Here is a 26206-nt window from a genome sequence, read left to right as displayed (position 1 = left end):
GGCACGTGTGCCATAGGTTCACCATCACGGGTATAGGGTCTCCTGCTTGAGCAGGGGGATGGACTAGAAGACCTCCAAGCTCCCTTCCAGCTCTATTCTATTCTTATTTTCCTCAGATACAAAGACAGAAAATAGCCGAGTCTGTCATATCAGAGAGATTTTCCCATACTGGGTATCATCAGAAGTTCACCAAGAATGAGGTTACTTTAGAATAAACAAGTTTAGTAGTATGAAAGTAATCCAGTAATCCAGAGGGGAGATTGCTCTGTGGTGTCTTAACACTTGCTATAACCCCCCCCCCCAAACACACACATTAAGAAAAAATAAACATACTGTATGCACTGAGGGATAAGGTTGTACAACTGAAAAAAAAAAATGAACCATGAGAGTACACTCCTAGTTTAGTCATGGTACTACTCCTGCCTTGCCTCCTACCTATTTTCACCCATGTGAACCATGTACATGAGGGAGCCCTTACTTGTTTGCAGCAAAAAAGTTTTATGACACTTTAAGTACACATTATCAATTCACAAAAGTATGCACAGTGATACAATTGTTATTTTTCAAAAAGTCACAACGTTTTTGCATTAAGCAAGAATGATTTAGAAAGGGAGGGTTGTGCACACCACCTTGTCTAGTCAGTAGGTCAATCCACATGAAGTTCTACATACTTATGTACAATTACGACAGGCAGGGAATAATGGCACCTGAGCTCCAGAAAGAAAAACACACCACAGAAGGCACTCTTCAGGCATTCAACTTTATATATAGTAACCGCATAAGGTGTGCTGCTGCTGCAATAAAGGAGAATGCTGCTCTGAAGTTCAATCAGAATAGAGCTGGAAGGGACCTTGGAGGTCTTCTAGTCCAACCCCCTGCTCAAGCAGGAGATCCTATACCATTTGTTTTATTTTTTATTTATTTATTTTATTTTGTCGAGTACATATTAGATAATATATATAAGTATAAGCATGAATTGAATACATAAAATGAGTACAATTAAAGGGAACATTAGGACAGGGACGATAGGTAGGCTGATGCTCTTATGCACGCCCCTTACAGACTTCTTAGGAATGGGGTGAGGTCAACAGTAGACAGTTTTAGGTTAAAGTTTTGGGGGGTTTGGGATGAGACCACAGAGTCTCGTAGTGCAGTTGACCCATTTATTTTATTTAAAGTTTTACAAATCTGCTGTAGGAGGAAGCTAGGCTGCAAAGGTTTTACAACTGATCCCAGCACCGGAGTCGTGATGACCACATAACGCAGGGCAACTCAGACCAAGCGTACATAATGAGTCCACAGGTGACTCAATCCCAAGCGTCAATAATGATATAAACGTGATCAAATACCGTATGAACCGACGTCACCAGGTAGCCCCCCCTCCCCCCCCCTCCGCTGACCTCGGGTAAGCTCCTCGGCGCGGAGTCGGAAAGAGCGGTGGGCCTGGCGCCTGCGCGTGGGGCGGGTCTTGCGTGCCGCGGCCAGGCTACGGGCCGGGCGCGTGGGGAAAAGGGGCGGCGCTCCTGGGGTGTCGGGGAAGGGGCGGCGAGGCTGCTGCTGGGCTGAGTGGGCGGGGTGCCGCGGTGGCGGCGGCGGCGGCGGCGGCGGCGGCGGCTGCGCGTTGCCTGGTACGTCAGCGGCAGGATGGCTGTTGCTGCCGAAGTGGCTGTAGCGGCAGCAGCAGCAGCAGGAGCCTCCGGTGGCGGCTTCGCGGCCCCGTCGGTGGCTGTGGGGCGGGAGGTGGCGTAAAATGGCGTCTCTGCGGGAAGGGGGCAGGTATGGCGTGTCCTGCGGTAGAGTCACGCAGGACAATATTACGGTGCTGCATGTCAAGCTGACCGAGACCGCCTTTCGAGCACTGGAGAACTACCAGGGGAGCAAGGTGAGGAGAGCCCCGGTTAACCCGGTATTAACCGCCGAACAAGGCGACGCTTCGCCTGGGAAAGGGGGTCGGTGACCTTCGGGGATTCCCCTGGAGTTAGCGTTTAGATTGAGGACCTTTTTTAAAAAGAAATAGAAAAATAGAAAACTAACTAACTAACGAAGGCAACAACCTTCGTCCAGAGGCAGAGGCTGAGTGTCTTGCCTCATCGGATCGGGGCTTGGAGGGAAGAGAAGGTTGAGGGGGAAGCAACTGCCGGAGCCGCTTTCGGTTCTCCTGAAGAGAAGGATCCCCTTCAGTTTCCTTCTATGGCTGCCCGATAAATCCAGAGCCTTAACTTTTCCGAAAGTCTGTTTCCCTGTTCTTCCATTTTTCCTGACGATCTCTTTTTTTTAAAAAAAAGAAAGAAAACTTTTGCGGGATACAAAGTTTCCCGAGCCGCAGCTGCTTTCAGGCAGAAAGATATGAGGGTGACGCTGCCTGGGGTTGATGCCATCTTTTAAAAATGGCATTTACCCAAGAAAGTCGCCTTTCTCGGGGTCGGTGCCAGCTTGTACCTCCGGAGCTGGCCGTGACCAGTGCCGGCCGTTCCCAGATGAAACCGATTCTGCTGAGCTGTCATTTATTTAAGGGCTTTGCTCTTCTTCTCTCTCTGGCCTGTCGCTGCCATTAAATGTGTGTGGGAGAAAATAGGTGTGGGTACATTTGGGGACTCGGTTTTTTTTTTATTATTATTATTTTCTGAAGCGTGTTTAGTGGCTGAGTTTTTAAGTGACAATTGTAACACTGACGGATTTATTGCACATCATTATAATGGCTGTCAGAAATATTAAATCTTCCTGCCATCCGGACTCCCTTCCCCCCCCCTTTGGGTTTTTTCTCACTCTCCCTCTCCCTCTCTCTCTCTCCGGATCCCCATTAGCAACTGTGAAAAATCGAAATGGGGCCAAACTGTGTCACTTATTTGAAATGGCATTAACAGCTATTCAAATTTGCAGTGCAATATATTTAATTTGAAGAAAAAAAGACTACGTGTTAAGATGCATTGGCTTCATATATGAGTGTCTGGGGACACTTTAAAAAAAATCGGAGATCAGATCAACAAAAAGTGACCTGTAGGATCTGTGTTAATCTTCTTTTGCAGAAGTAGGAGGCAGGAGAGTTGCTGATCTCTTTTATTATCTTGCTGCAGCTTTCCAGTGGAAACTTGAGCCCTCATTTGTGTTTGTTCAAAGCACATTAGAGTTCCTGTGTGCTACCCTGTGCCCAGCAAGAAGGATTAAGCTCTAATTAACTGGTATTTTAACATGGAATTTCAAATTAAATTTGCTTCCCGTTTTGCCTAAATTCCTTTTGTTACTGGCTTTCTCTGAGTGTTCAGAGAAATCTTGGGGGAATTGTTGAATTGCAGAGATTCTAGGAAGGTGCTGATCGAACTTTCTTCTTTCTTTTATTTTTAAATACTCCAGTCATTTGGCAGCAGGCTTCTCCCAAAAGGGCTTTCCCTTTAAACCTTCTAAGAGCAGTAGATAAGCTGAGAACATAACTAAACCAGACAGAATTTAAATAACAGGTTCTTGACAGATGGCAGACTATTCCCCCATTCTCCGCCCTGTTTTCTCCTAGCTGTTCTTCTTACAGAAAGATGAGTCAGACATCGTTTTCTGAGAATTGACCTCTAAATTGTGCCTTTTCGTATGACTAATGGTTGTTTTTCATAATAATCAGGGTAAATCTAAAATAGTGAACAAAATAAGCTTCCTTCAATGAATCTGACTCTTCTGTAGCTGTGTGACTGGGTCAACTTGCTTTCCCCATTCAGCAAACTATAGCCACTCTGGGATATATATGGAATAATTACTTAGTACATCAAGCTCTTTCCCTTGTTAAGCATGAGTGGAAATTATTACTTCTGCCAAATAATCCTTACAAATCAACTTCAGATTGGAGCTTTAGCTATAGCATATGTTTGTTGAAGAATTGAAACTGCAGTTATTCTTATTTTACCATGAAACTTTTATCCAAGAACAATGCAGAAAATGCTGCTTGTTGTTAATGTAGCCACCACATTTCCTCTCCTTCATTTTTTGGAATTAGGGCAGTTTAGCTAGATTTCTAAATCAAATATTTAAAGAAGAAAATCAGTCCTTAAAGTTTACACCATTACATATATTTTTAGTTTCTTCTATTTCAGCTAAATGAAATGTAACATAAAAGAGTTTTCTTCCTCTGTCTTAGAAAACACAATTAATATTTGTATCAGGAAAATCTAATCTTACTGTACTGCGTATTTGGTTAGCTTTAAAATTACTATCAGTTCATTTCGGATTGAAAATGATTGTCTTCAAATATCTTTTAACATTTTTATAATCAAAGGTATTCTGCATTGTCATACACTTTTTATATTTTTTTTGAAGCAGTTTATTTTATAGAAAATAAAACATTGAGAAAAACCAAATCTACATAAAAGTAAAATTAAATTTTAAACAATGTTTTTGAGTCCCCTATACAACTTTGCTCTGTTTATCTGTTAAATAATTAACCCGGTTTTAAATGTTAAAAATATATCCTAAAGCAGGAAAATAATTTATTTTATCTGAAGCAGTGACATAGGTTCCACATTCATGATTATATAAAATGTGTGCTAATCTCAGCTTTCTCATATGGAAAAATAATTACATTTGCCTTATAAAATTTAAATGATTAATTTAAAAAATGTAAGGATGACAGGGAACGTGAAGTATTAGAAATTAAAGTATACAATCTTTTCTACATTGGGGAACAACTTTAATAATATTTCAGTCTAGAAATATTTCTGAGAATGCATATATAAATCTATACTCTAAATACAATGTTTATTTCTAAATATTATAAACAGGTTCCTTAATTAGTGAAAAACATAAAATGATCTATCTAATTTGTCTCATAAAATGGTATTAAAAACTGAATTCTTCAAGATGTAATTTTCAAAGAACTTGTGATATAAAAGAAATTGCACATTATTTAGACATTATTTACAGAGCTATCAACTAGTTCTTGATAGAGCTATCAACTAGCTATTGATAGCTTAAAAATGATTAATTTCTGAGCAAAAGTTAGATTTAACTTTGCTTATATTGAAAAGGTAATCTACATTAGCTTTTCCATTGACTGAACTAATTCAGCAGCAAAATATTCTTAAACATATAATAGAATAGGAAGAAATAATTCCTATAATTAAATGCTATATGTAGCAGGAATAAATATAAATTAATTTTATTTATTTGTTGTATTGCATTTATTATGGCCATCCATTCTAAAAGACTCTTAATTTAACGCTATTGTAACCAGACATATGTATAGCCAGATTTTACAGTGTAAAAGCTTAATATAAATTCCTTAATTTAGTAGGCCTTCGTGCCTGTTATTAATAAGGCATATTGTTCATTAAATAGATTTAGATGTTAACTTAAAGGGTAACATTCAAAATAAATACAACCACTTTTAATATGCTTTATAGCATATTATGCTATAGCATAACCAACATAGAAATTGAAACTTTCACATTATTATTGTCTTACAAATGGGCAGTATTAGCTATGAAATGCATGTCATTTATAGAATCTGTCAAACTTTTAAGCTATGTTTAAATGTCATCTCTAATGATTAATAAAATAAAATAATACTAGTATTAATCCATGAGTCTTATATTTGACTCTGTCTCTCCTTAAATAAAAAACTTTTAATTTCGTTTAAATATAATGATGAGAGTACCACTGTGACCAACTTTTTCTGTTGCTAATCTGTGATCAGTCTTGCTATATTAGTATCTAAGCATACATTAGCACTATTCTAATTAGCACTATTCTAAATGTAATCATTCTCTTGAAGATAAGCTTCAAAATAAATGCTGTCAGAATTTGATGAATGTCAAGGCTTTTTATCTTATAACTATCTGGTAGTTATTGTCAATACAAAAATACATATACATCTGATTTTCTACCTTTTATCCTGGCACTGATTAAGTTTCTACATGGACTTTTAGGACCAATTTCAGAATTATGTTTTTGAGCTACGATTCCCAAGTAGTTACAGACCAAGCTATCTAAAGAACCACTTACACATCTAGATCTCTGTACTCAGGTATTCAGAACTGTTTTAAGTGTCATAGGTGTAAATGTCATTGTCTTATTCGGGGAAAGGAGCTACCCCCTCCCACTGAGTATACATGGGATCAATATCCTGCATTTTAAAATAAATGGTGAAATAAATAAAGGCAATGGGCATGTCTTCCAGCATTTCTGATATTCCAGTGTAGGATTAGCTATTCACTCACCATGCATCCATTATTATATCTGCAACCCTCCATTAATGTTGCTAGCTATGACAGGGATAAATCTGTGTTTACTTTTGATTTCAAGTTTGTATGCATGTGGCTTCTCTTATCACTAGCTAAAGTAACTTCAGTCACACTGCTCTATTTCCACATATGGCCATGATCATTATCCCAGAGCTAGTCAGAACACAAAAGCTTCCAAGGAACAGGGCAGGTGTTCAATTGCTCCTAATCAATCTGGTTGAGCCCTAGAAATTAAGGGAGATTGAAGGGCAACATAAATGCCTACAAAGAGGGGGAGGAGAGAAGGAATTATCCCCCCCCCTTATAATACCAGTATTCCCAGTTTTGTTTTTTTTTTAAATTAATCTCAAGATCTTCTGGAAGCCATTTTAGCAGACCAAATGTGCAGTCACTATTCAATCACTTTCCAATAGAAAAGCCTGTTCTATTAATGATTGACATATATAGTCGGAAAAAGGAGTTCATAGTTAACTTTTAAAAAAACTTGCCTTGTGAGAATGGTTGGCTGCAAACTTGCCTTGTGAGAATGGTTGGCTGCCTGTGAAATCTGGAGTTTGTTTTATTTATTAAATAGATTTATGTAGACTTGTGATTGAGCATTAGATTTTTCTATCTAACAACAAAATCTAGGAATAAAGGCAAGAATCTGTATTATTTCTAACATATTCTTAAAAACATTATTTTTAAGTTTCTATGGATTTTATAAAAATATCCTACAGATAGATGCAAATAGGGGTAGCATGATTTTACAAAAATTGCCAAAAGCTGGATAATACTTGAGAAACTGATTTATGGCAGTTCTACACATAATCTACTGCAATCTACTGCAGTGCTGTTGTTCAGTTTTCTAGTGTTTATGTGATGGAATGTAATCCACAGTTGCAGGAGGGAGGGGCTCATTCCCAGTTTGGAATGTCTGGAAAGCAGGAAGAGGGCAAAGATGGCAACCCCTCCCCCAGGACTTCACAGAATGTATCTAATTGTTATTGCAGATAGTTGCTCTAGTCTGACAAGATTCTGTTAATAGCTGAACAACAATAAAGAACTACTCAGAACTAACTCTACATGTCCTCCTTGGTTCTTTGAGACTGATAGTTTGAGTACATACATCTCTATTTGCATTTTTAGTTAGTTAAGCATGTAGTTAAGCAAAGAGAATTGGAATTGATTGAAGTAACAATGCAATTTTTCAGTTCTTGAGTTTTGTGGACACGTCCATGTAGCTTGGTTGGCAAAAATACGGAATTTGTTTGCTGATGCTTTCTTGCCAAGGGTTTTTTTCAACTTCCCAATCTAACCTGCATCCTTAGTATTTCCTGATAGTCTCCTGTCCAAATATGAGTCAGGCTGCCTGACTGAACAGAATTTGTCAAGAGTAGCCAAGGTCAGCTACTTGTTCCCATCAGCCTGGATTTCTTTTATTTTACAACATTTTTAGAGTGGTTTAAAACAGCACAATCACTTTTAAATGTAACACTAAATAGAACGGAGCAAAAGTGTGTTTGAAAGCTCTGCTTTGCAAAATATATTATATTCGTCTGATTGAAATATCCCTCCTTAAAGGGTTAAAGAAACTGCTTTGAAATGGTTACTTCAAAAACTGACTCTGATTGTCTGCACATGGGTGTCCATGCACAGACAACACTTTTGTTGATGCACTGTACAAACCTAGTGCTAACTGTAAAAAGGCCATTTGTCTTGAGATTGGGGGCAGTATGCTCTAAATACCAGTTCAAGGGGAACAATAACAGGAGCTAGATATTTCTCATCTGGTTGGCTTCTTTGAGTTTTAAAAAAGCTACATTTTTATGGGCTTTTGCCTGATGTAGCAGGCCAGTTATGTTGTTAAATATGCATAGGACTGAATTGTTAATTTATTAACATTTTTGTATAAGCAGCATTTTTTTTACATTCAAATTAAACTTGAGTAGAAAGATGTTTTGGAGCTGCAGAAATGTAAGGCTGGGGGCTGCATGGAGGCTGTGTGCAGTCACAAGTTGTCCACCCTTGTTTTGGTATCCCAATTCAATTCTCTCCATTGACAGAGCTGCAGGAAGATGTTGGAAGGATAGAAATATATTTTATGAAGTTTGGTTTCTATAATAAACTAGTTAAAGAGTTTTACTAGCTTGTTGTAATTGAAAACCAAACCTACATTTTCTAGTGTTGCTCTTGAAGCCAAGCCAGATGAGAACACATTTTGGCTCATATACTCAGCACTGAACTATGATTTAGCATTATATATATATATAAAGCCGACCTTTAAGTAACGAAGCCCCTACTATCCATTGACATAGCTTATGTCTGTCAGCGGTTAAAGTTGCTTAAGTTAAATTCTAGAAATTGGCCTTTTTGTCGGGAGGAGGTAGATAGCGTATAGGTTTGAAGCTAAGGAGAGAGGAGATTACTTTTTAAAGTAAACTTCTTATAATTGATTTTCCCTAAAAATGTAAATTAATTTTAACAATACCAAAATATTAAAAAATGATTTTACAGCTATTGAGTTATTTATTAATAGATTTTTTTCTGAAATGAATTCATTGAGGTGCTGCGGAGTTCTTTTTTAAAAGAAATAACTAAATTGGTCAATTAGTTTTTGTTATTCTTATTAGGGCTATTTAAATTCGTTGAAAGAGGTGTTCAGAATATATAGCTGTTTTAATTGTTAAGGAAGCTATTTTTTCAAAGCTCACACAGCTAACATTTTGCCTAGCAAAGCAATTACCGATGGGGAGACAGACAGGAATAGCTTCTAAAACTGCTGTAGGAGTCAGGAAAAAGATGTAGCTGTATTAACATTTTGAGAAATGGTACTTTGTAAACCTACCCAAGTGTTTTAATCATCTCTTTTGAAAGATTTGCATTGCCATATTTTAACCAAATTAAAATATTTTTTTTCTTCAATGTATTTCATTAATATGAAAGGCAGCAAAAAAATTATGTATGCCGCCCCAAGTCACATTCTATAGGGTGGCTTTGGAAATCAAAAAGTTCAAAAACAATTTTGAACAGAGATTTGGTATGTAGAAATCATTTTCTGTTTTATAGTCTGAGCTTTGTGTTAACAAAAATTATGGTTCATGACAGACAAAAAGATTCTTTAAAAATTAGATATTACTGTTTTATCATTTTTTGCATTGAGTGACTTTTTAGTATTTTCACAATAAAGCCATTCTTTCTATTTTATTATATTCATATAATTTCCAGTGGTTTGATTCACAGTACTGGTTTCCTTTTACCACAATAGATACTGTATATGCAGTTAGGTAATGAGAGAGAGAGCGAGCTCTATTTCAGTTTAACAAGCCATTTACTATTTAATTTTTAAATGCTATTCATTCTAGCATTCTAAAGCTAATAATATATTATGTGTCTAGCAGCTATTGAAATAGATCCCGAATTAGTTAATATTAATAGCAAATCATGCTTGTCTTTTACATTCAAACCAAATGAATTAAATTTTATTTGTTTTGCATCAGTACTGTATTTCTATTTTAACTAGAAACACAAATAATGTTATTTCAGAGATTCCATATCTAAAGTCTATAATATTAGAAATTATTTTAGTATATAATTTCTTATGGTATCTCTTAACATACTTCTGTTAAATATGTATTACTTTACATAGTCCTTTATAATGTTTTGCTAAAATACTTTTTACTTTTTAAGTTTTCTAATGATCTTGTTTTTTTTCCTTTAGAATTTAATTCCTTCTCGACCTTCAATACAATTTCAAGGGCTTCAAGGGGTATGTATTTTTATTAAGAAAAACTTATCTACCTACAGTTAAAGCAGTTTATATTAAGTAATGAGCTACATCTGTTTTAAATTATTTTATGCATTGAATAAGCCACGTATAAACATTGCATATTTGAAAATGTTCCTCTTTTATAATCTTGTGATAAGTACATCATTTGATTTATTCATTTATTAGATTTATGTCTGAATTTTGTCAGACCCTAAACATAATGCTTCCTTCTCTCATTTACTTCCAAGAACCCTCTAAGGTGGATTTGGTTAAGAGTGTGTGACTGACCCAAAGTTAGCCTAAAACTCAGAGACATCAGGCTGACTTTATTTATTCAACTGGTTCATGAACATTATCTTATCATGACAATTTCTTGTTCTTGTTAGTTTGGCAATTTTTAATTGATTTTGAATGAAAACAGTTTGTAAGTTTGAAAATCGGGAGGCAGAATGGCATTGAAAAATTTAAAATTAATCAAAATTTTTGGAAGTTTTGCTATATAATTATTTCTGATAATTGCTGGATATATCATTTAATACTGGCTTTTTAATATTTACTATTTACACCAGCTTATGCTACTACTTTTAAATATTTTGTTTATAATATGGTATCAGTTGAAATATTGATGGGTTGGACTGTGAAAAAAACTGTATGTCATGTTTGTATTATCCATATGAAAATTTTTATCAGCCATACTACTTATTTTTTGACAAATGTTTAAATATTTAGGAGAAAGAAGTCAGGCATTAAATTAGAGGCAACATCTATGTATGTGACCAAATTCTTCTTGTATTTATTTTTAATATAATATTGGTAGTTTTCTTTCTCTACACTTCTCCCTCACTGCCTAATATGAACTGAAGTAATACTTTAAATAAAACATAGACTGTGACCAAAATTACGTGAACACAGTTGTACTTGCATGTTATAAAATATGATAAAATGTGATAAAGTAATAAAAATTATTATCCATGGGTAAAATACAATAAAATGTAGCATGTAAGCATATTCATGTTTATGGGTGTCTATAAATATCAGGTGTATACATATAATGGCTACCTGGTTATTCATTTGTTGTCTGTCTCTTAGCTACCTGAATTTTCTTAATTCTTTTTGGAAATATAGAATAGAAGATGAATAGCTTTTTCTATGAGGTTGAGATGCTTTGAATGTTATGATTATGATTCCTAGAAGAAAATTAAATTAAATCAAACGCAAAATAAAAAGCACACACATACAAAAATCCTATATTCATGAATTTACTTTTAATGATTTCAATAACTACATTTCAATGTATTTTATCCTCAAAACAGATCTAAGTTATTTATTGCTTCCATGGAAAACATTCAAACCATTTTGGGAATTTTTATGTACTGGCTTTTATAGCTGTACAGTACTTTATATTAAGTTTCAGAATTGATTTTGAAGGCAGAAAGGTGTGAACGTAACATGTGTCTGCAACTCTTTAAAACAGCTGTGTTGTTTCCCAATATTGGGTGGCAATTAAAGAGGACAGTTTTGTGATTTGGGGAGAGGTGCAGCTGTTTTAAAAAGTTGTAGACCACTCTTATGATTATTCTATTAATTTTGGAACATCTAATTATTTTCAAAGAGTTGCACAGCCCTGTTGGCTTAGACTCTATAATTTATAAGGCTCATAGTAATAGTTATAATAATTATTATTATGAATAATAATTCATAATAATTGGATCGGGAGGCTCTCCTCACAGTCACTCATGCCCTTGTCACCTCACGGTTAGATTATTGCAACACGCTCTACATGGGGCTACCCTTGAAAAGTGTTCGGAGACTACAGTTGGTCCAGAATGCAGCCGCGCGAGCTATCGTGGGTGTACCTAGATACACCCACATTACACCAATTCTCCGTGAGCTGCACTGGCTCCCTATTGGTCTCCAGGCACAATTCAAGATGTTGGTTATTACCTTTAAAGCCCTACATGGCTCAGGGCCAGGTTATCTTCGAGACCGCCTTCTACCACATAGCTCCCAGCGACTGGTAAGATCCCACAGAGTTGGTCTCCTCCAGGTCCTGTCAGCTAAACAATGCTGGCTGGTGGGCCCGCGGGGGAGGGCCTTCTCTGTGACTGCCCCAGCTCTCTGGAACCAGTTACCTCCTGAGGTCCGGACCACCCCCACCCTATTGGCCTTCCGAAAAGCGGTGAAGACCTGGCTTTTCCGGCAGGCCTGGGGCCGTTGATCTCGCTGTTGCGATCTTGTGAGATCCGGCCATGAATGGTGTGAATGGGTTTTAATTTTTTAATTTTTAAATGTTTTTATAATGGTTTCTAAATGCATTGTAAGCCGCCCTGAGTCTCCAGAGAAGGGCGGCATATAAATTGAACAAACAAACAAACAAACAAATAATAAGCTTCCCAGTCAATATTCTTATTGGATCTGCTATAGAGTGATTAATTTGTTAAAATGATTGTGTTTAATATTACAGAAATAGCCTTTCAGGCCCCAGATTGATCTGGTGGTAACCCATTCTAATAGTTCCTAGTTCCAGAGCATGATTTTAGAAAACATTTTCTCAGTATGTAACATAATGCCTATCTTTTTTTGGCTTGAATTAGGAAAAAAAACATGAAACATAAACTATTATGGGGTGATGAACTATTCCAAATTTCATGGCAATCAGTATAGGCTGTTTGATTGTATATGTGATCCACTTATTTAAAATACAATTTATTAAATTGTTAAAGTACTTTGCACATAATGCAAATGATAACTAGTTATTAGGAGATGAAATTTGTTATGTTTCATAAAAATAAGTATGAGGAAGAGTTGAGTTACATACCGTTTTGATCATTAAAACTGCTTGCTCAGACTATTTCCTCAATATTTATATGCAGTTCTTGACCTGCGTACCCAGAAGGTTTCAGTCAAGGTGGCCCTTAGCAGGGCCAATTATTGGCTGTTTAATTTTATAGCAGAGTAGATTAGGTCTTGTGCATGACAAGAGTCAAACATGCAACATGACAAGCAGAATATAAATAAGTAGGCCAAAAGGAAAACAGGTCACCCCACACTGGTATACTAAACTTATCCATTCAATACTGTAGGATCAAAAACGGGACTACCCCTTATGGAGAGAAATGATATGAAGAAAACAGGCATGTAGAAAGATGCCTTTCATATAGAAAAACTAGTCATTGAAACCCCATTTCAATGGGGTATATTGTTTAAAATATATTGTTTAAAATAAAGTGGAGAATCACACACACACCCCTTACATCATCATTCATCCAAAAGGCTGCAATAGATGTAATCAGTGGTGGATTAATCACAATGTTCATAAAAGCTAAGTACTTTATTTCCCATTTTCCCCTTCTCATCAAGTCCTTTCACAATCAACTTTCAAAACTTTTTTTTTTTAAAACCTTTTTATTTCTACCCAAATCAATATATTGGGGGCAGAGTTCTGGAAAATACTTTCAAGTAGAACAAAGTGTTTTCTGGATCTTTCTGCCCCAGATTTTTCATAAATTGCCAAATGTTTGGAATTCGCCCAAAACAGAACATGACCATAATTCTTATTGTAAACCAATACTACTATTAAGTGATGGGAAAGAGCAAAATGAAATCAAATATCAGGATAAGGGTGAGAAATATTTAATAGACAGGCATATTAAAATTGAAGATATTTTAACATAATGTAAGTTCTAGACGGCAAAGTACCATATCTTTGATTTTTCAGTAACCAAGTGATTTTCTCTAATTTCCAAAGTTGCTACTACAGTAGGAATAATATGGTTGATAATGTAAGGTCTCTATTAATGTGTTCAAATGTTAGTTATATAACAATACTGAGAAGACGATATAGAATTATAATCCATATTGATAATTTGTTAAAACATGACTTTTTGGTTAGCAACCTGTTAAAGCAATTTGGGGGGAAATCTTTCTTTGATCCTATTTATTTAGCTTAAAGATGAAACTCTGTACTTCTATTCCTATTTGTGAATTCAAGTTATTGTTTAACCAGAGTTGTACATTGATCAGTCATCAAGTGAGCAGATCATATTACTCTTGTCTTTCCTATAACCAGTAGATTCAGCAATAATTTGTTTACAAAAATTTGGCTACAAAATAATACTTGTAATTTATAGCATCTTATTAGTCTAAAAGACTTTCAGAATGTTACCTATTTAACATGCTAAATTTCAAATTTTTATTTTAATCAATAAGTTCACACTGCAATTTCTCTGCCCTTGCTAAATGGATTGTTGGTGCTGGATTGCTCTGTTGATATTCATGTATCAAATCTGGAACCATATTGTGCTATCAGTCACAATTATATGTGATTATGTTTAGTTTTTATTGCCACTTCAACTGCAGCTATTCTTTTTTTTGTGTCTAAGAACAGTAAAGGGTATTATCTATAATTGCAAATAATGCTCTTCTGAGAACACTTCTTTATGGAAAACTTTGGAAAATATATTTACAGACGACCATTTCTTTCTTTGTGTATGCAACACTCCTACTCCACACATAGATTACTCATGATAGCTACTTATCTTAATATCAGCAGCAGCAGTTTCTCAGGCAGGCTTTTTTCAATATGACCTGACTATGCTAAAGATGGGAATTTTTCTTTTAAGTACATAAAGAATGTTCTACGTTATTGGGGAAAAGCCCCTCCCTATATAATTATGTATAGAAGCAAACTACATAGACTGGCAGTCATTTCTTACTTGAACTCTGGTAGTTCAACAAAACTTACAGACACTGAATGCAGGAGGCTAACTTAGGATGCAAATCAAGCTTGTGAAATACACAGGTATTGCTTACCTCAGCCTACTCTTTATCATTTGCCTTCTTTGAGACAACTATTTCACATAGGTTTCATAAACAATGGAATCTTACACCCATTCAATTCTTGTCAAGTAAACCATGAAGTAACTTATAGGCATGTTCTCTTCTGTCTCAGCAATATACTTGACTGATAGCTGCCAACTTATTCTTGGTTGACTCTTACTTTGACTATGGGAGTGGTTTTAGGTTAGAAAAAAAATTTGAGCTCTCTGCTGAAAGGAAAAGCAATACATTTGGCATTTTTAAAAAATTCAGCATGATATTTTTCTGGATATATTTTTTGAGATTTTTGTGGGGGGGAGCATTGCTTACTGATAGATATACACTTATTTAAAAGGATGGGTTATGGAGGGTGATACAGGAGTAGCAGCTTGACTGGATTCCCTATATTGCTTGATATCTCCACGAATCAAATGGAAGTACTTATCCAGAGATCTGACATAAGATATCATATGATGTTATCAGCCAACTTAATTTCTTCTATGGGTTTGGGTGTCTGTACTTGGGCATAATAATGTCTGGATGAGAAGTAATAAGAGGTTCTGGCAACAGTGCGTCATATTCTCGTCATCTCTCAAATTTTTGCAATACATTACAAATAGGACTAACTTGTCATGGCCCCATCGGAGCCCAGTTCGAAGGAAGAGGAGGAGGAGTTGAAACCGGGACTGTCTGACACGGATGGAACAACTCCTTTGGCATGTTTGGAGAGGCCAGAGGCTGAGGACATTGCTATCCTCCGCCCCTCAGGCATTGGGGGGAGTGGTTGAGGAGAAGGAGAGCTTCCTGCCTTCACAGACACAGGGGAGGATCAGCTACTGACAGGCAGTGGTGCTGATAGGCAGCAGATATCCTCTGATGAGGAACATCTGCCTCCTCCACTTGATCCAAGGCACAGAGAGCAGAGAATAGGCAAGCTCAGAGAAGGTCTGCAGGCTACTCGGGAGAAGGTCGCCCCACTCCACCTCACACCTGGAGTGGAGTGATTTAAGGAGAAGCTGTGTTAGTCTTTGCAGGAACAATTGTTTGTTTTGGATTACACTCCCCCCACCCTCCCCGCTTCGATTCATGCCATTTTGCCTTGCTTCAACAACTGCTTTTTGCCTTTGCTTTGAGGACTGCCGTTTGTCTTGCCCATGCCTTGTGGACTGCTTTTGCCCTTAGCTTTGCTGCACTTTACCTTCAGAACTGCCTTTGCCATGTAACTTGTCTTTACACTGAGGACTGCCATTTGTCTTATGCCTGGATTTTGCCTTGTGGATTTTCCTGGTAATATATGGGCTGTTGTTTGGGGGACTGAGGGTGGCTGCCTTCAGAATAGTGTGGGGTGGACCCTTACTGATTGTTGGAGGGCTATTTGTTGAACCACTTCTTGAGGACAATAAAAGACTCTTTAAAGGTCTGCCTTGCCTTGAGCACCTGGGTCATGACTGAAGGACATAACTGAGGACTACTCAGAAGTCACAGTTGATACAAAATGCAGCAGTCCTCTTTTGAGGGACGAGAGATGCTACTCCTATATAGCACTAATGGAAGTCATTTTCAGTGTTCATTTATCCATTTTTTTAATATTACTTAGCAATCCTAAATATCTGAATATAGAGATAATCCATTCTCACCAACCACAATTGAGACTGACTACTCTGTTGTTAAGTGGTGCAGTTGTTAAATAAAATGTTACATGACCTCACTGACTTACACAGTTGCAGCTGTTATCGTTAAGTGAATCACCACAGGTTGTTAAATACAATATTATGTGATTGTGACTTGCAACTTCCTAACAGCTTTCCACTGACTGTACTTGTTGGAAACCTACTGTGCAGGTTGCAAATGGCATTTGTGGAATACTGCGGTGCTGATACATGCATGCTGGTTACCAAGTGCCTGAATTGTAATCGTGTGACTGTGGGGACACTGTGACAGCCACAACTTCAAGGACCAGACATAGGTCTCCTTTTTCAATGCTGTCATAACATAACCCTTCAGCACTGATGGTTGCTAAACAAGTGTTTGGTAAGCAAGGGCTACCTGTCTTCGTTGAGTGACCACAATTAGAATTAGCAATTTAGTCATTAAGCAATCATAAAATGAAATGGCAGCTGTGATTATGATCTAAATCAGCCTTTCTTGGCTTTACAGACCTGGAAGATCATAAATGCAAAGATTGGTCATAAAGTTGCTTTTTCATCACTGTCACCAATGACAAACAGCCACTAAATGAGGCATTCACAAAACAAGAGCTAGCTATATTTGTTTTTTTCATTGGACCACATGACAGAGTTCTAACCCACATCATCCCCAGCCTTCTGTATACATTAGCTATAGTATACAGACAGCAGATACAGTAGTAGAATATAGTATTGGTAGCAAGCAATAGAATGGCATAACTAAGCATTATGTGGAAGTTTTTGTCCAAATGCTGTTCATATAATTTTCTGGATGCTTCATCAGCAAGTTTAAGCTGAAAATAATAGATAAAATATTTAAAATTCTGGAAATCTTGAATTTGGAAACTGGGATAAATGCTAGTATTAGCAGTTACAATCTGAAATAATTTTTGTTCAAACTTTTTATCTCTGATAGTACAGAAACAACTATGGTATAAAAATATTCCTTTACATTAAAAGTCCTTACTATTTAGCTTATCATATACTTATCAGAATACTGCATCAGAGCAAACCTTGAAGATAAATGATGCAAGTTTTCAGAAAGCAAGTAAGAGCAATTGTATTTTCAAGCTTGATTCCATCTGCTGGGATCACTACTGCTATGCTTCATAGCCAATAATCTTGGAATGGTATCTGGGTGTTGTTGTTTTTTAGTCCATCAAAAGAAGAGAAGGAAATACGCTGCAAACACATCCTTATGAAAAGCAAAATATAGGGCTACTGTAGTATTTCGTATCTTCAGACTAGGGATAAGAGTCAACAAAATTGCTTGAATTATTTTCTGTTTGTTTTAAGTCTTCTTAGTGGAAGAGGCAGTTTGATTGCAATATTTCTAAATGTAAAAATAATATTGTTAAAAGCTTTGTGTCCCAAAAGACAATTTATTGAATTTAAATATTAAACATTTGAATTAAATTCCATTTCTTTCTTGGGTTCAGTGGATATGTCAATGGCAGACTAAAGTTTCATTTGTTATATCAGAATCTTACTGGTATATTGTAAATTAGTTATAAATATGAAAAAATATCTGCTTAGTTTCATAATTATAACATTATAGATAAATATTTGTATTTGTTTGTGTTTCAGCTTGTAAAGATTCCCAAAACAGATGTCCCAAATGAAGTCCATACCTTTGATTTCTACCTGTCAAATGTTGGCAAAGATAATCCTCAGGGAAGTTTTGATTGTGTCCAGCAAACTGTTTCAAGGTAAAGGATTTACTAATGGGAATAAAAGTGAAATTGTTGTTTTTAATTGTTGCTGGTATCTGTAGCCTTGTTGCATTGAACAGTGGAAAAAGAATTCAACTCAGGAAATACTAAGTATAAACTCTAGTTCTAAAATTGTTGTGGTCTTCTGAAAAATACAGTTAGAGAAATCATCTTGTTTAGATCTCATTATGTTGTCTGTGGAAAATGCCAGTTCTATCTCCGGTCCCCCTTTGTTTTGTACATATGATAAATTATGTTGTCTACTTTGGAATTCCATTCGTTTGTAACAGTACACATATGGCTGAGAGATATTCCATAAAATTCACAGTGAGAACTATTTTATTTCTCAGCTTTCTAGAAATGGAAAACGAATCCAGGATGAAATAATTATATGATCAAACATATGTGTGTATATGTGTGCGTATGTATTACATTAATCATATACTTAAAAACATCTGAAAATTAAGAAAAATGCGGTTTTTAATTTTGAGGGTGTCAGATTACCTTTTTTGGAATCTAGGAATTTTTACTAAGATGAGCAGAATCAGAACATTGATAATAAAAAGGAGATATCATGTTTCTCCAAAAAGATGACCTACCTTGAAAAGAAGCCCTATCATGTTTTTGAGCGGATGCAATCAAATTAAGACACCCCCCCCCATAAAATTAGCCTAATTAAGACCCCAGCCACCCCGGGATGCAGGGGGTGGGGTAAGGCACACAGATAAAAAATGAGCTAGGATGGGGATGGGGGGGCCTGGAGCTGCCCTACTTACAAGGCCTCGCACACCCCAACACCTGCTTTGCCTTCTTCTGTGGCCACTGCTTCTGCATCCGCTTGCCGTCACTCACATGCATTGCCCTGGCCTCCATTTTGCCCTCAGATGCCTGCTAGAAAGCTTTCCGGAAAGCATCTGCAGCCGATAACAAAGTTCCGGATCGATCCAGAGCTCTGTTATCGGCTGCAGATGCCTTCCAGCAGGCATCTGAACACAAAACGGCGGCTAGGGCAATGCATGCGAGCGGCAGCAAGTGGCCACAGAAGAAGTGGGCCAGCAGCGGGCTCCTGCTGGGTGGGGCTGTCAGGGCCACCGCCGCAAGGTGAGTGAATAATTAGAACCGTCCAAAAAGAAGGCCTAGCCCTTTTTTCAGGGGTCAAAAGAAAATAAGACCCGGCCTTCTTTTTGGAGAAACACTGTAGAAAGAAAGGAACAAATATAAAAGCAAATATAACAAAATCAAAAGTTAACACAGTAGGTTAGTTGTTTACATAACTTCAGGAAAAATGTAAAAGTTGTAAAATCCATATTCAGTATTTGTTTCTGAAAGATACTTGTATAGATGAAGGCATTATTTCTGTTAGATGAAACCCTTTGTTAGGCACCTAAAATGTATTTTTAAATAAAGATTCATTGCATTTTGCTCCTCTAATATTATTCCTATACCTTTCAATACGTTTAATTCAAAGAAAAATGTACTAGACTACTTAACTTGATGCAGGAAGGAAAGTAAAAGTACAGATATATAACAGATATATATATAACATCCTGCCAGTTCACTTTAGGGATTTCACATTAATAAATTCTTGAAATATTTCTTTTGAAGTTCTTTTAACAGAAAAATAACAGGTTGAGGAAGTATGTCCTGATAGTTTCCAAATAGCCCAACAAAACACAGAAATGTTGAAACAAATCGGAAAATGACCTATTATTTTTTTCCCCAAATACTGCTTAAAAATAAACTCTTACTAAGGTTAAAGTGTCCGCCATCTTCTGACTACCTTTACTATTCTAAATGTCAGGCTTAAGTAATGCACCCATTACTTGTCTCCTGGCCAGGTGTCTAAGTTGGTACCTTCTGGCCAGAGCTTGTCAGTAGAAATAATATATTATGAGCTAATTAGGAAATTAATCCTGGAAAAAAATGATGTATGTATTACCACTATTGAACAGGTAGTCCTTGACTTACAATCACAATTGGGACCAGAATTTCAGTTGTAAGTCATGATGGTCATAAGCTGAGACACCCATGTGATCAGACCCAATTTTACAACCATTTTTACAGTGATCATTAAGAGAATCACACTGTCATAACTCTGAATTGTGGTCATTAAGTGAATCATGCCGTCTTATTAGTGCAAACGCATTTCCCCAAATGGACTTTTTTTTACAATAAATTGCTGCAATCGATCATAAATGTGAGCCTATTAACAAGTGCCTGAATCATGTGACTGGGGGAGCCATGACATTTGACAACAGCTGGAAGTGCTTTAAGGGCCTGGTGGCTCAGACTGATAGCATTGTGATTAACACCAGCTGTCTGCAATTACTGTAAGTTCGAATCTCACCAGGCTCAAGGTTGACTCAGCCTTCCATCCTTTCTAAGGTAGGTAAATTGAGGACCCAGTTTGTGGGGGCAATAAGCTGACTTTGTATAAATATACAAAAGTATGAAGGCTATTGCTTAACGCATTGTAAGCCGCCCTGAGTCTCCGGAGAAGGGCGGCATATAAATCAAATTTAAAAAGGGGGGGGGCATAAAGCACCATTTCTGAGACCATTGTAACTCTGAATATCATCAAACCAGTTGTAAGTCAAGAACTACTACCAGTAGTAGATATAATTCAGTATGTGTATGAAGAAATAGTCAATGAAGGAATGACAGTTGAAAATGAAAGAGCCAAAGACCTTCAAAATAGTCAAAAGCCCTAGTGCAGGTCAAATAAAGAGATTTGAGAGTTAATGAAGGATAGATTTAAATAGATTTCAGCAAGTTAGAGAATTGCATAGGAAAGGACAAATCCAATCCGGAAAAGAGCAGATGAATCAAGTTGAGTCACATTTTTCTCTCTCCCCCATCTGCCTAAATGGATTATAGCAGAAGATAATATAGCAATAGCATTTAGACTTATATACCGCTTCACAGGGCTTTATAACCCTGTCTAAACTGTTTACAGAGTCAGCATATTTCCTCCAACAATCTGGGTCTTACCAAACTCAGAAGGATGGAAGGCTTAGTCAACCTTGAGCCGGTCAGAATCGAACTTCTGGAGTGAACAATGAGTTAGCCTGCATTACTGCATTCTAACCACTGCGCCACCATGGCTCTTGATGGCCTACTCTGAATCAAATGCAACTCTTGGTGACCCCATGCATACACCCATGTAGTTTTTTTATTGGCTATGGTATAGAAATTTTATCAGGGCTTTTGTTTTATTTACCCTGGTATTTCTTGGTGATCTTGCATCCGAGGACCAAACAAGTTTCACCTTCCTTAATTTTTACATGATCAGCAAGTTGCTGTCCTTTTTATGGAACTCCAGCAGAATTTGAGACACAAACAGCAGAGCAGCTCTCCTCTAAGTTCATTGATAGGAGAGGTTTTAGAAAAAACAAAGCAGCCCGTAAGAGAGCCTCCTGTATTACTGAAGCCTCCTCTTCTGCATTAATGTTTGAGGCTGCAAAAGTAGTAAGCATAAGAGAATCTATCAAATCTCCAAATCACTTTCCAGTCTTTCCAAAGTAATTTCTAGGCTTTTGCTTTAATGCCTCACTATAATATGAAGAATTTATTAATCAAAAATCTAATTGACTTAATCTCCTTTGAACTAAATCACTGTTTAAGTTTCACATAGGCATCTTTCAACAGTTATTTTGTACAGAAAATTACTTGACCTTGAAGCAATATAAATGTTACTATTGTGTAATAGGAGGATGTAAGTCATAAGCATCTTTTAGGGAAATGAGTATTTTTAAGATTGAAATGTAGAATTAGAAATATGAACTCTGTTCTTTAACCCAAAGCCAAAAAAAATCTGAAATGTTATCAACAGTCTGGTAAAGATCAGTTGAAATAAATATCTGTGACCAGCATTCGTGAAAAAGACATTTATTTATTTAAGCATTATTAATGTACATCTCCTTTCCAAATGGTTGAGATGACATATAGTTGCAAGTAGATAAAGACATTAAAAAATGAGCCCAGAAGGTAGCAGTGAAAAGAAAATAGCATCAATATGTTCATGTATTTGCCAATAATTGAGTTCAGTTCAGTCTGGTTTATTTTTAAGGACAAACAAAATAAAATACTTTCCAGAGCAAAGTCTTGATTTTTCCTCATAAAATATTGTGATGATTACTTAGTATTATGTCACTAAATAACAAGGCAGTTATTCATAATCAATGTATGGTTCCTCCAGATTCAGAAAGGAATACTAGTTGCTTGAGAATCAACAACAGGAATAACTTTTTAAAAAAGCCTTATCCAAGTGAAATTGATTTCACTAATATGATTTTGCTTTCACAAATCATTTTCTATTTCATTTGATTTAATATGATAGCAAATTACTTCATTTGATTTCATTTTCTAGTTTAAACCATATACACATTTTTAAAGATTGCTGAATTTTAGAGATTTTCCTATATTACTGGCAAAAAGCAGAATAGTACCTCACAGTTGATAACTACCATTAAATGTATAGAAAGATGTTGAATATTATTGGGACAATTCATTTTGCATATTTGTTGCAAATAAAATTGTTTTCTTCCTTTATTGCTTAGTACTGGATCATCACAGCTCAGTTGCCTGGGATTTATACAGGATAAAATTACTGTATGTGCAACAAATGATTCTTACCAAATGACCAGAGAACGTATGACCCAGGCAGAAGAAGAGTCTCGTAATCGAAGTGCAAAAGTCATAAAAACGGGTGGACCATATGTAGGTATGACAGTGTTTTTTTTTTCTTTTCTGTAATTGCTTAAATTCTAATTATTGCATCATTTAATACCCAAAATATTGTAATTTCTATAAAGTTGATTTTTTGTCAGTTTCTCTTTGCTCTTTTCAGTAACAGTTTCAGTAGTTTAACATGTTCCTTTTGTAAATCCAAGTTAAGAAATTTTCCAAATCATTCTTCCAATTTACTATTATTTAATTATCCAGACATCAACTGGCTTCATTTGTAAATCCATTGTGCCATCTTTTTTCATGTAGCTTTTATATTCTGGCATTTTAAAAACCATTTTCAGATCCGTAACATCTTTTTCAAAGTCACTTTTGTAACCTGGCATTTTTTTTAAGGCCAAATCCCCATTCAGATCAGCCTTAATCTCTTTTTTATCAAAAAAGAAATCTGTTGTTGTTCTACATTATAGGATCAATTTTGTAAATAATTAAATATACTGTTCCTAAAAGTCTTTAATTTTTTCTATAGTCAAATAGTATTACTTGAACTGTGATTCCAACAAAGACTCTGCCAATTCAAAGCCACTTTCAAATCACTGTTTGAAGCCACGGTCATCTGATATTTTCTCTGAAAACTGAGCTTGTGGTGGTTCACCTCTCCCATCACATAATTTTTTCTTACTGTTCTTCTGTAATAGGATAAAGATAAGGTGACAAATTTCCAGCTCCCTCAGTATGAACTATGCACATGCTCTATTGCTCTTACACTCTTCCCTCTCTTCTGGCATTTAAGCAGAAAAACTTACCAATAGAAAGTAAGAACATGGATTAGGGAAAGGGACACACTTTTTTTCCCTGTCTCCCTGGTAATGGCAAATTTCCTGGTGGAATGGGAATTAAAATGTGGGGTTTTTTAACTTACTATTTCAAGACTTGCAGTAACACTTTCAGGGTATGGTAGTGATTAAATGGCATTGTTTGTTATGATTCTCAGTGTTTTGAGAGTAGAAGACAATTGTGGATTGTTTTAAAGAACTTTTGAGAGGTTAGGCAGCAGAAATTTGGGTCCCGTTGTTCTTCAGCTAGCCATCTATTAGCTCATGCATTCTTAAATTACCATTTTTGAAGCACTATTGAACTATTAGGAGATCATAGGTTTTGGCCAATAAAAATAGCTTTTGATTGGTCCATTCAATTACATGTTGCTGTAACTGAAGAATATAATTTTATAATTCTGTTTGATCACTGGTTAGACATTATAGTGCTTGAAATTATCAGATATGATTATTTGTCTTGAATAATGAGAGTCATGAAGTGAATTTATGATTTATATAAATTAAACATATAAAATTCATCATTTCTAAATATAGTTAAAACTCTGTATTCCTGCATTTGAGTTAGATTTCTTTTTCAGTTTTTGTTGAGAAATAAACTTCAGGTTTGTCTAAGGTGTACAGATATAAAAACAGGTTTTTTTTTCATTATAACCTGTAGGTAAAAGAGTACAAATTCGAAAAGCACCACAAGGTATTCCAGATGCAGTTCCTGAAAGGAAAAGGTCTACCCCCATCAACCCTGCAAATACAATACGGAAGACCCATACGAACAACAGTATTTCACAGCGGCCTTATAAGGATAGAATAATTCACTTATTGGCACTGAAGACCTACAAGAAACCAGAACTTCTTGCCCGCTTATTAAAAGATGGAGTTAGTCAAAAAGATAGGAATTCCCTTGCTGCTATTCTTCAGCAGGTGAAATTTTATTTACACTTCTGCTTTCTCCTTTGTTTTATAACCTGTATCAATTATGACGGATTGGTTCAAAAATTCTATTTTGCTGAAATCAAAATTAGCTTATGGTTACACGTGCAGCTGTTTAATTTAGGCATATTGAAATTCATCTATATAGCACTGAATTAAGACTTGACATTGCAGGCATACTATCTCTATAACTTGAAATATCTTGATTCTTTTTTGCTATTTATCCCCTATTCTTCCTTTTTTTACTCTGCTATTATTTGCACACCCTGAAATAAAGGATAGCGAATGCATGATAATAAGATAAATCAAGTATACAAAATTTCTTTTTCCAATCTTTAACTGTCTAGACTTTCAGTAATGATGTTTCAATTGTAATGCATTGTAATGTATTTAATCTCCATCTAAAACAGGGGTGTCAAACTCATGGCCCGCAGGCCGGGGTTGACACGCTGGCCACTCCCACCCGATTTAGCGAAGGGGGGAAAGTCACAATACGTCATGTGATGACGCGAGTTTGACACCCCTGATCTAAAAGATGTGGGTTTCTTTCTAAAAACCAAATTCACCAGGTTGTGATCAGAAAAAAATCTTTGGTAAAATCCTCACTTTAGAGGCCTAAGTAACAGTTTTTTGGAAATCCATATCATATCGATTCTTGAGAATGATTGGTGTCTTCCTAGAATTATCCTTTTTATGTCTCCATATATCTATTAGTATTGAAATGTTCAACAAATCAAAAAGTATTTAATAATTTTCCTGAGGTGTTTTTAATTTTTAATTTTGTTCCCTGATGTTGGAATGAAAGTATGGATACATAACCATTCCTAACTGTGGAGAAACAGCACTGTTCCAGTTGCCCGTCAAACAACAATTCTCATATGAAAGGTTTATCAATTGTTCCATAAGTTGTTTATAAAGTCCCAAAACAAAGGTTTCACATTCTTGTAAATGAATTTCTCCCCTTACAAATCTACTGTTGAACAGTTATTATTAATTGTGATTTTAATTAGGGCTTAATGTGTAGAACAACTCAGTTGGGATTATTTTGGTGTTGCCGAAACTAATTCATCTCCCAAGTTTTAATAGATCAAGCATTTAACATCTTTGTTTGTAATACGTGTTTCTTGTAAGCAAATTATATCTTGTTTTAATTTCTCCATGCAGTGAAATACATTCTCTAATTTTATGAGTGGAATTTTCCTCGTTTATATTCCAGGTTAAATTCAAGTTCAAAAAAAATAGGCATTTATGTTCCATGGTTACATAAATCTGTGGTTTTAGCACCAGAGTCCAAATTATCTTTTTCATTATCTTGGACATCCTGTGGTTTTGTGGTTGTTGTGGTTTTTTTTTTGGTCATATTGCTTATCAAGTTTCTCCGTAGTTTCCTTTTGAATCTCTTGCAATATAAATTCCTCCAAAAATTCTCTGGTCTTTTGAACAGTATTAATCAAAATCTTTCTTGTTGAAAAGTAAAAGTTATATTTCATTGAGAAAAAATAGAAGATTTTTTCTCAAATCCATCTAGTCCATTTTTTTTCAAACTTTCTTTCAAATGACGAAAACTTAGTAT

At 35.9% G+C, this 26206-nt stretch overlaps 1 protein-coding gene and 1 long non-coding RNA gene across 2 annotated transcripts in view; one reads left to right on the top strand and one right to left on the bottom strand.

Annotated features, from left to right (window-relative positions):
• LOC148115094 (uncharacterized) overlaps positions 1-1511 on the bottom strand; it is a 67568-nt gene extending 66057 nt beyond the window's left edge. The window contains exon 1 of the long non-coding RNA XR_015732161.1: positions 1401-1511. This is a non-coding gene — a long non-coding RNA (uncharacterized LOC148115094). The remainder of the gene's footprint in view (positions 1-1400) is intronic.
• The window catches only part of ELL2 (elongation factor for RNA polymerase II 2), a 40029-nt gene continuing 15239 nt past the window's right edge, over positions 1417-26206 (top strand). The window contains exons 1-5 of the mRNA XM_034440712.3: positions 1417-1882; positions 9922-9969; positions 18060-18181; positions 22744-22907; positions 24365-24624. Coding sequence (XP_034296603.1) covers positions 1751-1882; positions 9922-9969; positions 18060-18181; positions 22744-22907; positions 24365-24624 — 726 coding nt within the window. The 5' untranslated portion in view covers positions 1417-1750. The remainder of the gene's footprint in view (positions 1883-9921; positions 9970-18059; positions 18182-22743; positions 22908-24364; positions 24625-26206) is intronic.

Source organism: Pantherophis guttatus, chromosome 2 (genome assembly GCF_059756535.1).
Source record: "Pantherophis guttatus breed Tessera chromosome 2, ASM5975653v1, whole genome shotgun sequence".
In the NCBI taxonomy this organism is placed as follows: Eukaryota; Metazoa; Chordata; class Lepidosauria; order Squamata; family Colubridae; genus Pantherophis; species Pantherophis guttatus.
Note: the sequence above shows the minus strand (reverse complement) of the source record. Positions and strands in the feature narration are given on the sequence as shown.